Source organism: Caenorhabditis briggsae (assembly GCF_000004555.2).
Source record: "Caenorhabditis briggsae complete genome, chrV, whole genome shotgun sequence".
Taxonomy (NCBI): domain Eukaryota; kingdom Metazoa; phylum Nematoda; class Chromadorea; order Rhabditida; family Rhabditidae; genus Caenorhabditis; species Caenorhabditis briggsae.
In genome coordinates, this window is record NC_013488.2 from 18,411,420 (window position 1) to 18,430,408 (window position 18,989).

Below are 18,989 nucleotides of genomic sequence, written 5' to 3' on the forward strand. Positions count from 1 at the left end.
CCGGCGGCACCTTTTTTTGAATTTTCTTCCTTTTCAACGCCGTTTTTCGGGGATTTCGGATTTTTTTTTGAATTTTTTCGCAATAATATTCGGAAAATAGATAACTTTTAACACATTTTAATGCAATAAAAATTTTTGGTCTGAGTCCCCCTTTAATGACCTAAAAATACAATATTTGGATTTTTAGGCCAAGTTGGAGAATTCGAAGTTGAGCTAGATTAGAGAAAATTATGATAGCTCGAAATTTAATGACCTAAAAATTTGAAATTCGGGTTTCTAGGCTAGGTTGGAATAGTTGAAATTAAGCTGGTTTGAAGATAGTTATGATCGTTTAAAGTCCTAAAAATCCAAATGTTGGATTTTTAGGTCTTTTTCAAATTTTCGAATATAATTTAGTTTAAAGGAAGTTGTGATTGTTTGAAGTTGAATCACCTAGAAATCCAATTTTTGAACTTTTAGGCAAATTTTAAATTTTTGACTTTCTCTGAGTTTAGAAGAAATTATGACTGGTTGAATTTTAATGGCCTAGAAATCCAAAATTTTGATTTTTAGGCCAACATGACCTAGAAACTTCAATATACAAATTCCTAGGCCACCAATTCCAAATTTCCAGGGTCATCAACGTATTCATTATGGAAAATATCCCAAAAAAGCATCGAATGTGGATTAATATGGCAATTACCTGGTCACCAAATATGCCGATTTATGCATGGTTTGCATGGTAAGAGATAATTTTGAAGAATTTTTTAAAATTTATTTTTTCAACTTTCTGAACTTCAGGCTAGCTCAAGACTGGAAAACTCTGGCATACATCAATGCGGCAGTTTGTATACCTGCAATAATATTTTTCCAATTTTTCATTTATGAATCTCCAAGATGGCTGGTCAACAAGGGAAAGATTAGTGAGGCTGTACAGGTAAGAGACACAAAATTAAAAAATTCGATTTTCCCGCGTTTTGTTGATTTTAGAAATCTGAAATTCGTAGAAAACAGATGACAATGAATATAGTCATGAAGGAAAATTTAACAATATCGAATCAAAAATTTTTAAAAATTGCTCAAAAATTTCTAGAATCAGTTCGAACTGACAATTTTAGATTCATTGAAACCGCTGAAAAAATGTAGTTTTTGAAAATATATTTTTCAGAAAACCTTCACAAAATCTAACGAAAATGAACCATTTTTCCTGAAACCTTAAAAATTAATATTTTTGAAAAAGGTTAGAATTTTTCAAAAATTCGTAACTTTTTCAGTTTCCAACCTTTTTTGATGGTTTTTAGCTTAAAATGCGCCGAAGTTTTCAAATTTTATGATTGCAAAAAAATCTTACTTCAGGTCCTCGAAAAGCTATCTGAAATTTTTTTCTGAAAAAAAAAGTTTTTTTGAAAAAATTAAAATTTTTCAAAAACTCATAGCTTTTTTAGTTTTCAACCTTTTTTGATGGTTTTTAGCTTAAAATGCGTAGAATTGTTGAATTTTTTAAATATCTACATTTGTTACAACTTCCAAAAACAAAAATCGAATCTCAGGTTCTCCAACGCCAGCTGAAAATGTCCAATCACGAAGATTTGATTGAGGAAGATTTCGAAGACAACTTGAGATTGGAGCATGCTGTAAACTTTATTACCTATTTTGAAATTTCCAAAAAAAAAATTTTTTTCAGAAAACAATGCAAAAGAACACTCGAAACATCAAATTCTCCTATAATCACCTGTTCGTCACTCCGAGATTAGCACTCACCACAATTGTCTTGGCTTATAGCTAGTAAGTTGAGCTTTAGGAGTTCTTGAGTTATTTGAAATTTGGTGAATTTTGAAGAAGAGAAAATTTCCTACCGTTGAGCTATAAACCAAAAAATTGGTTCAGAATTAGATGAGTTAGGAGGATTTTAATATTTTTGAAGTGAAAAATTTTTGAAAAAAAAATTGGAGAATTAGTTTTTAGTCTAAGAAAATAGGATTTTGATTGTTGAAGTTAAAAAGGCTTTAAAATAAGGTCGTTTTTGGACTTTTCAAATTTGAAAAATTAGAAAAAAAATTTTTTTCAGCTGGTCTACCTCTATCATCAATTATGGTGTACTATTCAATATGGAAAAACTGTCAGGATCAATTTATTGGAATTCTGTATACACTGGAGTGATGAGATACGTTTGTAACCTTTCATTCGGCTATGCAGATCTCAAATTCCAATGCATTGGTCGGAAATTCATTCATACCAGTGGTCTGGTGATTGTATTGCTCTCCTTGAGTGTCGTTGTCATGTCTTATGCTCTTCGTGAGTTATTAAATTTCAAATTTCAAATTTTAACTTTAAAGAAATTGAAATTCCCCACATTTTGAGCTAAAAACCAAAAAAAATTGGTTGAAAATTAAGCAATTTGGGAGGATTTCAATTTTTTTAAGACACTAATTTTTTTTGAATTCAGACCTGAACCACGAAATGAAGGAGACCATAAGAATCTGCATTCTACTTGCCAGCTCGATGACGTCACAAATCTACATAGCAGACGGAATCGTTGGAAATGAGCTGTTCCCAACGCCAGTTCGAACGATTGGCTATTCATTTTTACAACTATGGAATCGTCTTGGCGTCGTGTGTTCTCCGTTCATTTTTTATTTGGTAAGAAAGAACCATCATTTTTTAATCTGGGTCATTGAATTTAGTATTTAGATGCGTCTAGAAACCCAGATTCTGAAAATATATTTTTGACTCAAATCTGATGAAAACTAAGCAAGTTACATCAATTTTTCTGAAGATTTACTACTGCTTTTGATACTGCTGGGCAGTAGCAAATTTGGGTTTTGCTATTGCCGAGCAGGTGTAGAATCCCAGAAAATCAACTATAACTTGCTTAGTTTTTGCTCAAACTGTATGAACTCTACATTTTTGGAATCAGCATTAACGCATATTTTCATGTACCACAATTTTCCAAAAACAAAAAATGCTCATTTTATAATGAGCTTAGAATGCCAGAACTTTCTTGAGCATTAAAACAATGGATTTTTGAGTTTCAAACTCATTTTTAGTATCACTAGATTTGCCTTATATCAGGGATTCCGAAAATATAAATTTCAAAAAAATCTGAGAAAAAATAAGCAAGTTACAGCTCATTTTTCTGAAGAATTGTATCCATTTTGGTACTGCTTAGCAGTAGAAAATTTGAATTTTGCTACTGCTGGGCAGGTGTAAATCAAGTGGGCAGTAGCAATTTCTCAATTAATCGCCTTTTAAAAAATCGATTTACGAACCTCGAGAACTTTTTAAATATCAATGAATTCGCCTTGAAACAGGGATTCCGAAAATACAACTTTAAGAAAAATCTGAGAAAAAAATAAACGAGTTACAGCTCTTTTTCTAACGATTTTCTACTTCTTTTGATACTGCTCTTTTTAAAAATCTCCTATATTTTCCAGGCCGACTACTGGCTAGCCCTTCCATTCTGCTGTATGTTGTTCTTCTCCTTAATCGACACCTTCTCATTCGAATTGTGTCTTCCTGAAACGAAAGGACGTCATCTTGTGGAGCACATGCCACCACGGGATCAGTGGTGTTTCGGAGGAGGCGTCAAGGGAGAAATTATCGAGGAAGACGAGGAAGTTGGCGAGGAGTTGAGGCCTCTGGAGGCATAGCGATAATTTTATTTTATTTTTCATATTGATAAAATTGTTTAAACTTATGATTTTTTTTACGTTTTTCAAGTTTTCCGAGCGAAGTTCTCAAATTCGGAAGGCTAAGTATGCAAGCGCGCTCTGTTTGCACGCGCGAGAGAGTGAGAGACGCAGGTTTCAGTGAGGAGGAAAAGTGTATTTTTTCAACTAATTTTTTTCAATAAAACATTTCCAGCCAAGTTCCCAATGGATTCGGACGTTCAAAATGGGGATTTAGATAAAAAAGCGATGATGACACAAGTAAAAATTCGAAAAAATCCCTGAAAAAAAACACCTTTTTCCTTCAGCGCTACGCAGACACCGCCGCAATCTTCGAGGAATTCTTTAAATCGACTGCTCATGGAGATTTAACAGCGATATATCGAAACCGGCCTTGCTATTCAAGTATTCTATCAGTCGAAAAGCTTACTAGATGCGCAATTGATGCGTTTGTGTACTTTCCATCGGCTCGACCAGCCATTTATCATTATACGGGCATGATGATTCATGAATGCGTACATCACTGGTTCAATAAGAAGGAGAATGTTGCGCAGAGTAAGGGAACGCCATTAAAAACTCTGAATTTCAGAATTTTGACCAGAAAATTGAACATTTCAGCCATTGACACCACCAGTGCTCAGGAAGCCACGTCACAGTTGCTGAATTACTATATACGATTCTTCACAGAAGCCAATGGAAAAGGGGGTTTGGAGGAGATTTTGCAAGTGAGAAATTCGATTCTTACAGTGCTGAAAATTTAGTAAATTGCGGTAGAAAAATTGAAATTTGAAATTTTACAAAAAAATTTGATTTTGCAAATTCTAGTTTATTGAATTTTGTAGAATTTTTATATAAACTGATGCAGTTTGGAACAAGGAATCGAACGGTATAATTTTTATCGAATTTGGATAAAAAGTGAAAAAGTTAGAACAAAATTTTTTCCGATTTTGGTACTGCTTGCAGTAGTAAAATTGACTTTTGTAATGCTAAACAGAAGCAAATTTTGATTTCATATTAACTGATGCAGTTTGGAATAAGGAATCTAACTGTATAATTTTTATCAAATTTGGATAAAAAGTAAAACAGTTAGAACAAGATTTCTCCGATTTTGGTACTGCTAAGCAGTAGTAAAAATGGATTTTGCAAGTCTTTTTTAGTGAATTTTGTACAAATTATATATAAACTGATGCAGTTTGGAACGTGGAGTCGAACTGTATAATTTTTATCAAATTTGGACGAACATTAAAAAAATTAGAGCAAGATTTCTTCGATTTTGGTACTGCCCAGTAGTAGTAAAATCCATTTTTTTCCATCAAAATTTGATTTTGCAAGTTTTTTTCTTGAATTTTGTAGGATTTTTATATAAACTGGTGCAGTTTGGAACAAGGAATCGAACTGTAAAATTTTCATCAAAGTTGGATAAAAAGTGCAATAATTAAAAAAAGATTTCTCCGATTTTTGGAACTGCCAAGCAGTATTAAAATTGGATTTTGCACCTGCTGGGAAGTAGCAAAACTTGATTTTTCATGGTTTATTTTGCGAATTTTTGAAATTTTTGTTCAAATCGATGCGTTTTGCAACAAGAAATCGTACTGTATAATTTTTATCAAGTTTGGATAAAGTAAAAAAGTTAGAACAAGATTTCTCCGATTTTGGTACTGCTTGGCAGTAGCAAAATTAATTTTTAGTGCAGCCAAATTTCGAAAATTTTTTTTAAAAGAAATTTCAAATCAATCGATGCAGTCTGGAATAAGGAATATATCTGTTTAATTTTTTTTTGAAATTTGGAATGTACTTCTTGTTCAAGTGGAACCAGAACAGAAAGGACGAAATTGCCCGTGCCGAGAGTAAAGCTGCCAAAGCCATCGCTGCTCCCGCTCATCACTAACTCAGTCGGATGTTTCTAGATTTGGTTTTATTTTTTCTTCGGACAATAGTTTTGTCCAGGATGTCGGTTTATGTAATGCTATTTCCCTTTCAATAAACGAATAAACAAAAATTGAAAAAGTTAGAACAAGATTTCTCCGATTTCGGTACTGCTCAGCAGTAGTAAAATTGAATTTTGGTATTGCGAAGCAGTAGTAAAATGAAGATTTGCTACTGCTAAGCAGTGTAAAATTTAAGAGCGCGCTTTGAAAAAGTGTTATAACTCGCTTCGTTTTCGATCGTTTTCAATGAAAACTGATTTTCTAGAACCAGCGCATCAAGGCGCATAGAGAGACACATCTAAAATTCCCTAATTTTCTTAATTGCAATTTTTCCAGTGGGCCTGCGAACTGTGCGCCGAGCTCAGCTCCAAAAATGCGGGACGTCCTGCGATGGCACAAGTCCAACAGAACGGTGAAGTACTGGCGATACTCAAATCCAACGAGCTCATCGACAAACTTCTCTCCCTTATGAATATGGTGGTGACAACTGCTCTAAACGAGAATCCTGACGGATGTATGAGGGCGTTATTCGAATCGAGTCGGCATGGACAACATTTCAGTTGGATTTGGCTTCATATTGCGTAACAATTGATTTTTCTTTCGAATTTCAAATTTAAAAAAAATTCCAGAACCTTCCTCCAAGGCACCATAATGACACATCTTCTGGAATCGGGCGCTGAGCAATTCAAAACCTACGCTACTGAAATCAATAATCGAAAAGCTGTGCAATCCTCTGGTCCGGCAGTTCTGAATATCATTCAGACGGAATATGAGCACAAATTTCGAGCGATTTCCGAGGTTTTTAACTTTCTGATGGCTCGAAGGAATCCAGAGCTTCAAGAAGCCGTGTCACAGTTGATAGTAGATAGTTTGGACTCGAAAGTCGAGAAATCCGGCGAGAAAATCGAGAAATCCTCGACGAACCGGCTGGGATTCGCATTTTTCTTCAAATTAGTCACTTGTTCGCTGAAGACGCTACAGATTCTGGTCAACAGTAATTGCCATCTGAGTAAGGGAATTTTTGGCTGAAAATTAGATTTAAAATAAGTGGAAAAAATGGAAACTTCTGGAATGTTCTGAAACCGAAAAATAGGCGATTTTTCGAAAGCAAAATTGATTTGTTCTCCAATTTTTCGCAAAATTTTTAGACCTTTTTAGGTTTTCCAGTTATTTTTGAAGATTCTTTTTCGATTTTTCCGGTTTTTTTTTCGTCTGAAATTCGACGGGATATTGTTATCTTGGCGGAAGATTACTGTAGATTAATGTAGAAAAACTTGTAGTTTGTAGTTTAAAACTGTTTTCTTCTGCATTTTGACGTGATTGTGTTTGAAAAAACCAAAACTACAAACTACAAGGTTTTCTACAGTATTCTACAGTAATCTTTCGGCACAAACACTATCCCGCACCAAATTTCAGACAAAAAAAACCGGAAAAATCGAAAAAGAATCTTTGAAAATAGCTGAAAAACCGAAAAAGGTCAAAAAATTTTGCAAGAAAAGCGAAGAAAAAATCAATTTGTCTTTCGAAAAATCGCTGATTTTTCGCAGTTCTCCGTTTTGGCGGGAATTCAAATTTTAGAACCTTCCAGAAGAAGCGATTTTTCGAAGTATGGCTATTTTCTCTGAATCTTTCCTATGTTGCTGTATGAATCTACATATTTTTCTGCACATTTCGATAAGGAAATTCAAATTCTACCTTTTCCAGTCACCCCATTCAACGTGGTCCGCGCCATCCGTCATGTACAAGCCGCTGATAAGTCCCTCATCCTTCCCGCCCTCTCCTATACGGATTTCATGAAACAAATCCTTGGTGACGTGGATCCGACAACCCATGGAATGATATTCGAGCTATTCATCGAGCTCGTCTACCGTACCGATGTCTTCGACGGAGAGGATCTTCCGGAATTCGAAGAATCGAATCAGCAAATCAAACGAGACTGCTATCCAGTCCTGGATTTCATGATCAATCAGCTAGTCCGGATTGCTCATTCCAGCGGGGGATTCAAGTGTCCAACGATGCATCCAGCGATTCAGATGTACTCGTCTGGAGATCGGCTACAGTTTTTGATTGATTCAGTGTCAGCGAATATTGTGAAATCTGGCTCAATTGTACGTCATCTTCACGCCATCTCCATTGCTCATGATGCCACTAAAGCCGCGGAAATTTCACTGAGATTCTTGATGACTACACGTTTCGATGACACGGATTCGGTAGAATATTCCAGAATTTTTTAATCCCTATCCTCTGATATTTACAGCTCTACGTCTTCATGTCTTTCCTCTCAGCGACTGTCCCATTCTACCCCGACCTAATGAATCATATGTGGAAAGAGTTCTCGGGTCTGAAATTGGTTATTGAGAGCTCTTATGCCGAGCAACCGGACAATGTGAAAATCCATCTGAATCTTCTCCATAATATTCGACAAATTCTCGAATGGGAGCTGATTGAAGAGCCAACGGAGAAAGTTGGGGATCCCAAGAAGCCGTACGCCTTCTGGAATTTGTATCCCGGGCAGAGTGTTGGATCGCTTCTGAATTCGTTAATGGGAGACACAAATAGAATATGCTGGGAGATGATGGAGGTGAGGATTTGGCTTTTTTGGCACTGGAAATAATAGCAAAACTTGATTTTGCTAGTTTTTTTTGTTGTGATTTCTTTGCCAAATTTTATATGAACTGATGCATTTTGGAATAAGGAATCTAACTGTATGATTTTTATCAAATTTGGACAAAAAGGAAAACAGTTAGAACAAGATTTCTCCGATTTTGGTACTAGTTTAGAACAAGGAATCCATCTGTTTAATTTTTTTGGAATATGGTAAGAAGATTGAAAAAGTTAGTGCAAGATTTCTCCGATTTTGGTACTGCCCAGCAGTAGTAGAATTGAATTTTGGTACTGCTAAGCAGTAGTAAAAATAGATTTTGCAAGTATTTTTTGGTGAATTTTGTATAAGTTATATATAAACTGATGCAGTTTGAAACAAGGAATCTAGCTGTATAGTTTTTATCAAATTTGGACGGAAAGTAAAAAAGTGAGAACAAGATTTCTCCGATTTTGGTACTGCTAGGCATGTGCGAAATGCATTTTTGGTACAGCCAAATATCGAAAAAGAATTTAAAGAAATTTCAAATCAATCGATGCAGTCTGGAATAAGAAGTCTAGCCTGCTGGGCAGTAGCAAAAGCCACGTGGAAGATTTTACTACTGCCTGGCAGTACCAAATTCAGGTTCCTTCCCTATTTTCGACCTTTTTATGATCATTTTCAGCAATTTTCAATAATAAATAAAAACTGTAAATTTTCAGTCTAGCAAATGGGAAGAAGCGATGAACATCTACCGATTCAGCGACAAGCTTCTGGAGGCTCTTCGTTTAGCATGTAGTCCGATAAAAATGCTAACTAATGAACGAAAAATCGTGATGAACATATCGGAAATGTACAAAGTGATGAGTCAATTTGCGATTATGCTCAAAACCACGTTGTTTTTAATTACGCAAGGTAGGTTCTAGACCTAAAAATTACAGTATTCTCTAACCAATTAAAAAGTGATTTCAGAGAATCTGAATGGGCTGGTGGTTTTCGAAGAATTACGGAGTCAAATCGTCGCGTTTCTCTTCGGACCTCACATGCTTCCAGAATTGTCTCAATTCTCGCCGATTTTTGTGAATTTCTTCGTTACGGTTTGTATGATGGACTCGAAAAAGTTGTTCGACGAGCGAATTGGCGAATCGATGGGAAACTTACTGGACGAGACGGGTCTTCAGAAGCTGGTGGATAATGTGCAGTTGGAGGATGGACCATCGGTGCTGGAGGGGTTGAGATCGCTGAAAATGAGGGATAATGCGCTGGATATGCTGCATACGGGACAGTTGAAACGGAGGAGGGGCAATGAGATGAATGCGAGAGGTGTTGAGGAGAATGTAAGCTTATAGACTGAAAGTCGAGGTTTATTGCTAAAAAATGTGTTGAAAAATATTCAGATTCATGTAGAAACAAAGAAAAAATTCGAAATATTGCTTTTCTGGAAACTTCCTTAAGCTGTTTAGACCTTTCCAAATGTTTAGACCTTTTCAGGTTTTCCAGCTATTTTTGAAGATTCTTTTTCGATTTTCCGGGTTTTTGTTGTCTGAAATTCGACGGGATGGTTTTCTTGACAGAAGATTACTGTAGGTTACTGTAGAAAATCTTGTAGTTTGTAGTTTTTTTGTTGCGAAAATTCTAACTTTTATCTGCATTTTGCCGTGATTGTGTTTGCAAAAGAAAACTACAAACTACGAGTTTATCTACAGTAATCTAACCACCGACCCGTCAAATTTTAGATAACAAAACCCGGAAAAATTGAGAAAGAACCTTTGAAAATAGCTGAAAATCTGGAAAAAGTCTAAAAATCAATAAAAATGCTAAAAGAAAAATGCTGTTTTGTCAGAGTCCCCCTTTCAGGCCAGAAATCAGGGTTGTGACCACTTTTAGAGCCTTTTTCGATTTAACATTGATAATTTTTCCATTTAACATTGAAAACGCTAAAAAATGAACAATTTAACGATTTTTGGTTTATTTTTCATTGATTTTCATGTCAAAAATCGGGTTTTTCTGCTAGAAGGAAGATCGAATTTCCAGGAAGACGTCATTCAACGCCTCCACACCGTCCTTGACGCCGTCCGAACGATGTGTGCTTCGGGAGACAACGCCATCCAGATCGCTTGCAGCCAACAGCTAGCCGAGGTTCTTGTTCAGTCAGTCTGTCAGGATTCGCTGATGATGGATATGCGATTTGATGAGTGGGACGCCGAGGCAGAGTATATTCACAGGTTTTTCTGTCATTTTAAAGCATGTCTGGACCTTAAAATTGCTCATTTTAGACACGTGGAAGTCGCGCAACGCATCAATCAATCGCAATTCTGCGATGGAATCCTTCGAATCCTTGCCGACACTCGAGTCTTTGCACTTTGCCTGCCTATTATGAAATCGAAGCTGGCAGTGATTATAAATGAGACTGAGAAATTCCCGGATCACAAAACAATTAGCGAAGTGACGCGGCAAAAATTACATAATTGGTTCTATCTGGCCAGCAAGGGAGGCCTGATCCCACCGCGTTTCAGTTATATCTGTGATTTAGAGAAGTATTCCACGTGTCATGAGACGTATCTGATGTTGCTGGAGGTGTGGAAGTTCTTTTTGGTGAGTCATTAGCTATAAAACATAATTTTTGGTGCTGCTTAGCAGGTGCAAAATGGATTTTTTGTAATAAATTTCATATAAATCGATGCATTTTGGAACAAGGAATCTAACTTTGTTATTTTCATCGAAAACGGACAAAAAGTAAAAAAGTTTGAGCGAAATTTCTCCGATTTTGGTACTGCTTGGCAGGTGTAAAATTAATTTTTGGTACTGCCAAATTTTCAAAAAAAAAATTTGATTTTTAAACAACTTTTTAAATATAAATCGATGCATTTTGGAACGGGGAATCTAACTGTAGTATTTTCATCGAAAATGGACAGAAAGTAAAAAAGTTAGTGCAAGATTTCTCCGATTTTGGTACTGCTTAGCAGGTGTGAAACGAAAATTTGCACCTGCCAGGCAATAGTAAAATGAAATTTTGGTACTGCTTACCAGGTGTAAAATCAAAATTTCGAAATTTTTTTTTCGAAAATGTCATCTTTTGAAAAATTTGAAAAATTTCAGCTTTTTCACTAAAATTTTTCTAAAATTTAGGAATTTTTTTGAGCTTTTTGAATTTTCAGTTCCGAAACACGACGCGAGACACCATCGACATCTACCACAAATCGCTTCGTGACAACGCCATCGACGAGGGATTGCCGCACGAGAAGGAGGCGATGGAACGAGTGAATATGGCCGTGTTTCGAATAATTATTCAAAATCATCTCCCGCATACTGTAGCCGTTTTCCCCAAATTGTTCCCCGTTGAATTTGAGTTTTTGCGGTTATCTGTTGTTGATTGACCTTTTTTTACCCATAATTTATTCTTTTTTTTTCATTTTTGTGCCTTCTTTTCTGATGATCTCAAAATATATTTCATTTTTCTTCAAATGTTACATCAAAAATCGCTTCTAGAACTTGCAGAAAACACAAAATATCACCCCTTTTTGATTTTTTTAATTCCTACCTCGATGCTTCTTCCCGAAGATTTATATGACGCTTTCCAACCCCCTGAACAAAGTTTTACGATCCCCCGATCATAAAACCTCTTGCACACCCTTAAAACGCTTCTCCGAACACTGTAGAAGAGGAATTCAGATGACAGCCATGCGATTTTTCGCAATTTTTCTAGCATTTTCCCCAATTCTCGGCGTTTTCGCAGCTTTTGAGGATCCCGAATTTTTCGAGATCAAAATCGATAGAGAGCATCCGGAGGCGGTTTATAAGGCGTTTAAAGAATTTAAAATTAAGTGAGTCAAATTTCGAAATTTCAGGATTTTTATTATTTTTAAAAAGTTTAGATACAATCGAAAGTATAAGGATGCATCGGAGACGCAGATGAGATTCAATCAGTTTGTGAAGAGCTATAATAAAGTGAATGAGTAAGTTTACTAGATTGCTCTTGTTACGCAGATTCTGAAAATATAGATTTTATAAAAATCGGATGAAAATGAAGTCTGGTACTGCTAAGCAGGTGCAATATTGAATGCCAACAATATTAAAACTGTCTTAAATTTTTCAAAAGATTCGTTCTTATGATTTTTAGTTTTTTGCGGTATGAAAAGATGCGCCTTGCTTTGTAGATTCTGAAAATATAGATTCCATAAAAATTGGGTGAAAATTCGATGAGTTACAGACTTTTTTCTGAACCCTACTTTCAAATTGTCATAACTCGCTTCATTTTCATAATTGTTAGTTTCAGTTTGTTATCAGTAGATGCGCCTTCTATCGCAGATTGAGAAAATATAGATTTCATAAAAATCTTATGAAAATAAAGCGAGTTAGAGACCTTTTTCTGGAGCCGCGTCTACATTTTACACCTGCTGGGCAATAGCATAATTGAAACTTTGCTACTGCTTAGAAGTACCAAAATTGGACAGTCTCTTTGGAAAAAGTGTCATAACTTGCTTCGTATTTGCTCAATCTCAATGCAAATTATATTTTTGGAATCAGCAAGAGTGGAAGTTTTTAAAATCCAAATTTCATAAAAATGGGTTCACAAATAGAAGAGTCACAGCACTTTTTCTACTACTTTTGAAATATTATAAATCGCTTTGTTTTCATTATTTCAGTTTGAGTTAAATGTCAAAATACGCGCCTTGTTACGCAAATTCTGAAAATTTAGACTTTATACAAATCGGATAAAAACTATGAAAGTTACAGACCATTTTCTGGAGCGGCATTTACATTTTGCACATGCTGGGCAGTAGCAAAATGAAACTTTGCTACTACTAAGCAGTACCAAATTTCATTTGAGCAGTATTGTCGAATTAAAAAAGTGACATTTGAAAATTTGAAAACTTTTGCTTTTTTTGATCTACGAAAAAGTGCGGCAAAAACGTAATGTTTCAGAATTTCGGCTCGTTCGAGCTACTTTCGCGTTTAAGTTTATTTTTTGGAGAAAAATAGATTCTAGAGATGCTGGCGATCATTTTTATACCAAGAAATCAAAATTTTGTTCAGAAAATCCCACTAAATTCACATAAATAAATTTATTATCTACAGTATCCGTTTTCGCTCCGCCCCCTCGTAAATCGACACGAGCGCCGTCTCCGAGATTTTCAGGTGTCCCTTTTTTTAATCCGACAATAGTAAAATCAATTGAATTTTTACAAAAAAGTGTCATAACTCGCTTCGATTTTGGTCGATTTCACTGAAAGTTATATTATTAAAATCAGCAAGAGTTGAAGTTCTTAAACTATGAATTTCATAAAAATTAAATGAAAACTAGAGAAGTTACTGAACTCCTTCCGATTCCTACATTCAAGCTCTTAAAAATCACTTCGATCTTATAATTTTAAGTTCACATTTGCAAAAAATTACGATTATTCCAAAAATATGAATATACAAAAATTGGGTAAAAACTAGAAGAGTTACAGAGCTTTTTCTGAAGTTTCTAACTGCTAAGCAGTACCAAATTATGATTAGCAGTAGCAAAATTCAAACCTGTTACAAAAAAGTGTCATAACTTGCTTCGTATTTGCTCAATCTCAATGCGAATTATATTTTTGGAATCAGGGTTTCAAGAAGCATCTTAAATTCTCTATTCACTATTTCATCTATTAACTTTTGTACCGTTTTTCCAGCCTCAACGCCAAAGCTAAGGAAAGCGGCTACGATACCAAGTTCGGAATCAACAAGTTCGCTGATCTGACGGAGGGCGAATTCAGTGGACGTCTGTCCCACGTCGTCCCCAACAACACAGGAGTTCCAGTGCTCGACTTGGAGAAGCCTTTTTTTCGGCAGGCCGTCGTCAACAAAACAAGACATAAAAGACGATCAACAAAATATCCAGATTACTTCGACCTGAGAAAGACACTAGTCAATGGGGAATCCATCATTGGACCGATTAAGGATCAGGGAAATTGCGCGTGTTGCTGGGGATTCGCTATCGCTGGATTGGTGGAGTCTGTGAACGCATTGCATTCGAATCGGTTCAGGGTGAGGCAGATATTTTTCATTTTTTACAATTGTAATGTCATTCAAAGCTCATTAAAACGCTGATTTCAAAAATATAACTTTCATGAGAATTGAACAAAAAATAAGCTAGTTATGGCGGTTTTTGACAGACCCCTGAATTTTACTACTGCTCAATGAATTTTGGTACTGCCCAACAGGGGCAAAAGAATTTGGCAGTAGTAAAACGCACTGTTCCAAAACTTCAAATAGCTGTAGCTCGCCTAGTTTCCACCCAATTTTTATAAAATTTATATTTTTATAATCTACAAATTCAGGCGCATCTAGTGATAGCAAAAATAAACAAAAATGAAAAGGTGTTGCTTAGAAAAATAATAGGAAGTAAGAGGTACTTATGACAAACTTAGAACATGACTTTCAAAAGTCTTGAGATTACCTTGAAATTGAATTTTATATCATTCTATGCTCCTTGAAACGTTGATTTCAAAAATATAATTTTCATTTAAACAGAACCAAAACCAAGCGAGCTATAACACTTTTTTGTAACAGTTCCTTGAATTTTACTACTGCTTGGCAGTAGCAAAGCTTGATTTTGGTACTGCTTAGCAGTAGCAAAATTGAACTTGGCAGTAGTAAAATGCACTGTCCTAAAACTTCAAATGATTGTAACTTGTTTAGTTTTCATCCAATTTTCATGAAATTTATATTTTTAGAATCTGTGTAACAAGGCGCATTTAGTTATAACAAAATCAAAATATAAAAATAATAAAAACAGAGCAAATCAACCCTTTTTTTCAGTCTCTTTCCGACCAGGAGCTCTGTGATTGTGGAACAAATGGAACACCTGGATGCAAAGGTGGAAGTTTACAAAACGGAGTGGATTATGTGAACCGCTACGGACTTTCTGCTGATGACGATTATCCGTACGATGATACACGAGCATTTACTTCCAAGAGGTGCAGAGTGAGAGAAACCAGAAGAGTTGTGAAGGAGGTACAAGAAGATTTGTCTGAAATAAAGTTCTGAAAATTTCCAGAGAACCTTCACATATGCAGCAGTCAACGCGAGAAAAGCTGAGCAACAAATAATGGAAGTTTTAACCAAGTGGAATGTTCCAGTGGCAGTTTGTGAGATTTTTTGAAATTAAATTATCCCCAAATTAATTTTTTCTCAGATTTCAAAGTTGGCGACAGATTCAAATCATACGAGCAAGGAGTAATCGTAGAAGACGATTGTCGTGGGGCCAAGGATTGGCACGCTGGCCTTATCGTTGGATACGATTCGATTTCTAACAGTCGTGGAAGAGAATATCCATATTGGATCGTCAAAAACTCTTGGGGAAACTGGGCCGAAGAAGATGGGTACTTCCGTGTAATTCGTGGAGAGAATTGGTGCTCCATTGAGAGCAATGGATATGCTGGTGATATGAAATCACATGATGATTATTATTATTATTCATGATTGGTTCCTTTTTTTGTTGGTTTGCTGAGTCAATAAACCTAATTTTGGTCAAAATTGTTGGTCTGCAACCTTCGAAACTATTTATGAAAGTTATGGTATGGTGTTTCTCATATAATTTTGATATCTTGCAATGATCTTTGAAACGCTGATTCTAAAAATATAATTTTCATAAAAGTTAGTCAAAAACTATGCAAGTTATGACACTTTTCTTTAACTGGTCTTTAAATTTTAGTACTGCTTAGCAGTAGAAAATCCTCATTTTGCTACTGCCCAGCAGGTCATTTTGCTAATGCCCAGCAACTGCAGATGCCGCTTCAGAAAAAGTTCTGTAAATCTTCTAGTTTTCATCCAATTCTTATAAAACTTAGATTTTCAGAATTTGCGTATCAAGCGGATCTAATGATAACAAAAATTAATTGAAAATAAAAAGTGAGTATCTAGCAAATAAGAGTTATTTATGGAAACTTTAAAACATGAATATTAAAAGTCTTGAATTTGACACTCAGCAGAATTTTGTTATCATTCAATGCTCCTTGAAACGCTTATTTCAAAAATATAACATTCATTGAAATTGAACCAAAACTAAGCAAGTTATGACACTTTTTTGTAACAGGCTCTTGAATTTTACTACTGCTTATCAGTGGCAAATCTTGATTTTGCTACTGCCCAGCAGGTGCAAAATGCACAAGCCAAATCCTGGTGTTTCTCTAGACCCTCTTATTGTCTTACACCATTTTCTTATGAGAATAAGCTCCGCCCACGTTAGTAGGAAATATCATGGAGGATTGAGAGGTATCTAGAACTAGAGAAAGAAAGAGAGAGAGAGAGAGAGAGAGAGAAGCCAAAAAAGGGGCGGAGCCTAAAAATTGGCGTCGAGCATATTTATTTTCTTGCCATTCTGAATTCCATCGTTGCAATGATAACCACCGTCTGCTAGGAGGTTTTTAAATCTGATTTTTATAAAGATTTTGAATATTTTATTCCTGGTAAGGATTGGCGGGAAATTTGAACGTTTCGAAAATCTCAAATTTCAGAAATATTATCAATGGATAGCAATTAGAAGTTTGATCTTCCATTCCCGAGGGTTTGAAAAACGGTAAGAGGTTCAAGTTTTTAAATAATTCTGAAAGTTTCGAAAATTATTTTTCTGAAAATTTCAGATTTTTTTCTGAAATTTTGAATGATTTCTGAATTGTGATTTTTTCAGGGTTTCCATCAACCACGTCTACCGCATAACTGATCCAGACGGATTTATAAACGGTAAGAAAATGTTCAAAATTTTGAATTTTTGAAATTTTCTAAAAAAATATTTTCAACTACAATTTTGAATAATTTCTGGAATTTCAAATATTTTTCAGGGTTCCCACCAGGCTCAAATGCCACGTTATAGTCCTGGCAGGTTTTTTACAGTAGAGAATTTTTCGGATTTTTGAATTCCTGAAAAATTTTTGAAAAATTTTTTTTTTGAAAATTTTCTTTTTTTTCTCTAAAAGTTTAAATTTTGAATTTTTTCAGGGTTCTATCTTATCACCAGAAATTATGTTGGATCTTCTATGCCTATGTTAAAATATAATTATTTTATAATTTTCCGTTTTTTAAATTTTTTTTTAAATTGTATTTTTAAGTCTGGACCTTATTCAATAAATATTTTTTTTGTGATTTTTATTCTCTAAAAAAAAAAAAACTTTCAGAAATTTTCAGTTTTTCAGAGCTTTAGGTTTCTAGAAAATTCATAAAATTTAACTTTCCAGAAAATTTCAGGTTTTCAGAAAGTTATGGAATTTAGGAAAAATCGAATTTTCAAAAAATGTGTTTTCTGGTTTTTTTTTCTGAATCCCTAACATAGGGAAATCCAGTTTTTTGTGAAATAAAAAGCTCCAAAAAATGTCCCAACTGGCGGCATCCACCCCTCTGACAAGTCCTCTGTCCTACTGTAATCGAGTCCCATTCTTCTCATATCCGTAATAATCGCTTTGCTTATCCTCTAATACACAGTGTACAAAATATATAATCTTTATTAGTAAGAAATTTTCTCACGAAGAAAAGGAGATTCATAAATAATTAACTCCCTAATTTGGGACCCCAAAATCGGATTAAATCTGATGTTTGCTTCCTGGGAGACACCTGCTCCGAATCTAGAGCATTTGAGACCACGAAAATGTCCAATTTCCGGATTATCGTGTTCATCTTTGAGTAGTTTAATAGAAGGACGAGAAATAACCATCATGATGGAATGAAAATAGAAAAATCTATGGGGAAAAATATGTGTTTGAAGAACTTTTATCACAGTTCTTATCATTCAACAACAAATTAGGAGTTAGCAATAATGACATTGAAAAATTCCTCAGCATAAAATTTGTTGGTTTCTTCATAAATTTAAAATTTACTCATTATATCAAATTTCATTAGTTTTATTTTATAATCTCATGTTTTCTAAAAAAAATCCCATGATCGTGAGAATTTTCTTATTAAGGATCTTTCTTATTAAGAATCTTTCTTAGTAAGAATCTTTATAAGTTAGAATATTTAGTGAGATTCCTTTTTAATGAGAACCTTTCTTAGTGATGACTTTTCTTAATAAGGATCTTTCTTGGTAAGTGTCTTTCTTAGTAAGGATCTTTCTTAATGAGAATCTCTCGCAGTTAGGATTTTTTAGTGAGAATGTTTCTTAATGAGAACATTTCTTAGTAAGGATCTTTCTTAGTAATGACGTTTCTTAGTGAGGATGTTTCTTAGTAAGAATTTTGCTTAGTGAGAATTTTTCTTACAATTAGTGAGAAACTTTATTAATGAGACTTCACGACTACCAGTTAAACTACGCGGTGACGATTAACTTTATTAATACCGAATTTCAGTTTTTCAGATTTTCAAAACTTTCAGAAAGTATATACAGTACTGGCCGAAAAGAATGCGCCGACAGGTTAATTGCGTTGACAGGATTGTAACTTTCTTCAAACCGGAGCTAAAGTGTCCAACTTTTTTGTAAAATGTAGCAAGTTTATAAAAAATATTCTGAAACATTTTTATACAGAAAACGGAAAACAACTTTTTTGGCGACAAAATTCACTTTTTGGAAATTTTCGGATTTTTGAATTTTTTTGTTTTCAAAAATCTGACGATTATGAATGTGTAAAATTAATTTTGATCTTGATTTAAAAAAAAAATATTTATCATCGTTTTCCATTTTTTCCAAAACTTTTGAAAAAAAAACCTCCAAAAACCCGGAATTCTAGGGTTATTTGCTACATTTTACAAAAAAGTTTGACACTTTAGCTCCGGTTTGAAGAAAGTTACAATCCTGTCAACGCAATTAAACTGTCGGCGCATTCTTTTTGGTCAGTACTGTATATACTTTCTGAAAGTTTTGAAAATCTGAAAAAC

At 34.7% G+C, this 18,989-nt stretch overlaps 2 protein-coding genes across 2 annotated transcripts in view; both read left to right on the plus strand.

The window, feature by feature from the left end:
• The window catches only part of CBG12925, a gene marked incomplete at both ends in the record, with an annotated part of 13,393 nt that extends 1,860 nt beyond the window's left edge, over window positions 1-11,533 (plus strand). Inside the window, 17 exons of the mRNA XM_045238553.1 lie at window positions 614-721; window positions 781-916; window positions 1,530-1,613; window positions 1,664-1,764; window positions 2,048-2,274; window positions 2,426-2,619; window positions 3,414-3,623; window positions 3,956-4,202; window positions 4,266-4,372; window positions 5,912-6,156; window positions 6,205-6,584; window positions 7,280-7,785; window positions 7,833-8,156; window positions 8,879-9,071; window positions 9,129-9,493; window positions 10,191-10,751; window positions 11,315-11,533. Coding sequence (XP_045095007.1) covers window positions 614-721; window positions 781-916; window positions 1,530-1,613; window positions 1,664-1,764; window positions 2,048-2,274; window positions 2,426-2,619; window positions 3,414-3,623; window positions 3,956-4,202; window positions 4,266-4,372; window positions 5,912-6,156; window positions 6,205-6,584; window positions 7,280-7,785; window positions 7,833-8,156; window positions 8,879-9,071; window positions 9,129-9,493; window positions 10,191-10,751; window positions 11,315-11,533 — 4,207 coding nt within the window. The remainder of the gene's footprint in view (window positions 1-613; window positions 722-780; window positions 917-1,529; window positions 1,614-1,663; window positions 1,765-2,047; window positions 2,275-2,425; window positions 2,620-3,413; window positions 3,624-3,955; window positions 4,203-4,265; window positions 4,373-5,911; window positions 6,157-6,204; window positions 6,585-7,279; window positions 7,786-7,832; window positions 8,157-8,878; window positions 9,072-9,128; window positions 9,494-10,190; window positions 10,752-11,314) is intronic.
• A 295-nt stretch (window positions 11,534-11,828) lies between these two features.
• CBG12926 lies at window positions 11,829-15,608 on the plus strand (the record flags this gene model as incomplete). The annotated part of the gene is made up of 6 exons (XM_002638450.2): window positions 11,829-11,980; window positions 12,032-12,112; window positions 13,817-14,171; window positions 14,946-15,140; window positions 15,184-15,274; window positions 15,322-15,608. The coding sequence occupies 6 exons, from the start codon at window positions 11,829-11,831 to the stop codon at window positions 15,606-15,608; spliced, it is 1,161 nt and encodes a 386-aa protein (XP_002638496.2).
• Window positions 15,609-18,989: the final 3,381 nt, after the last annotated feature.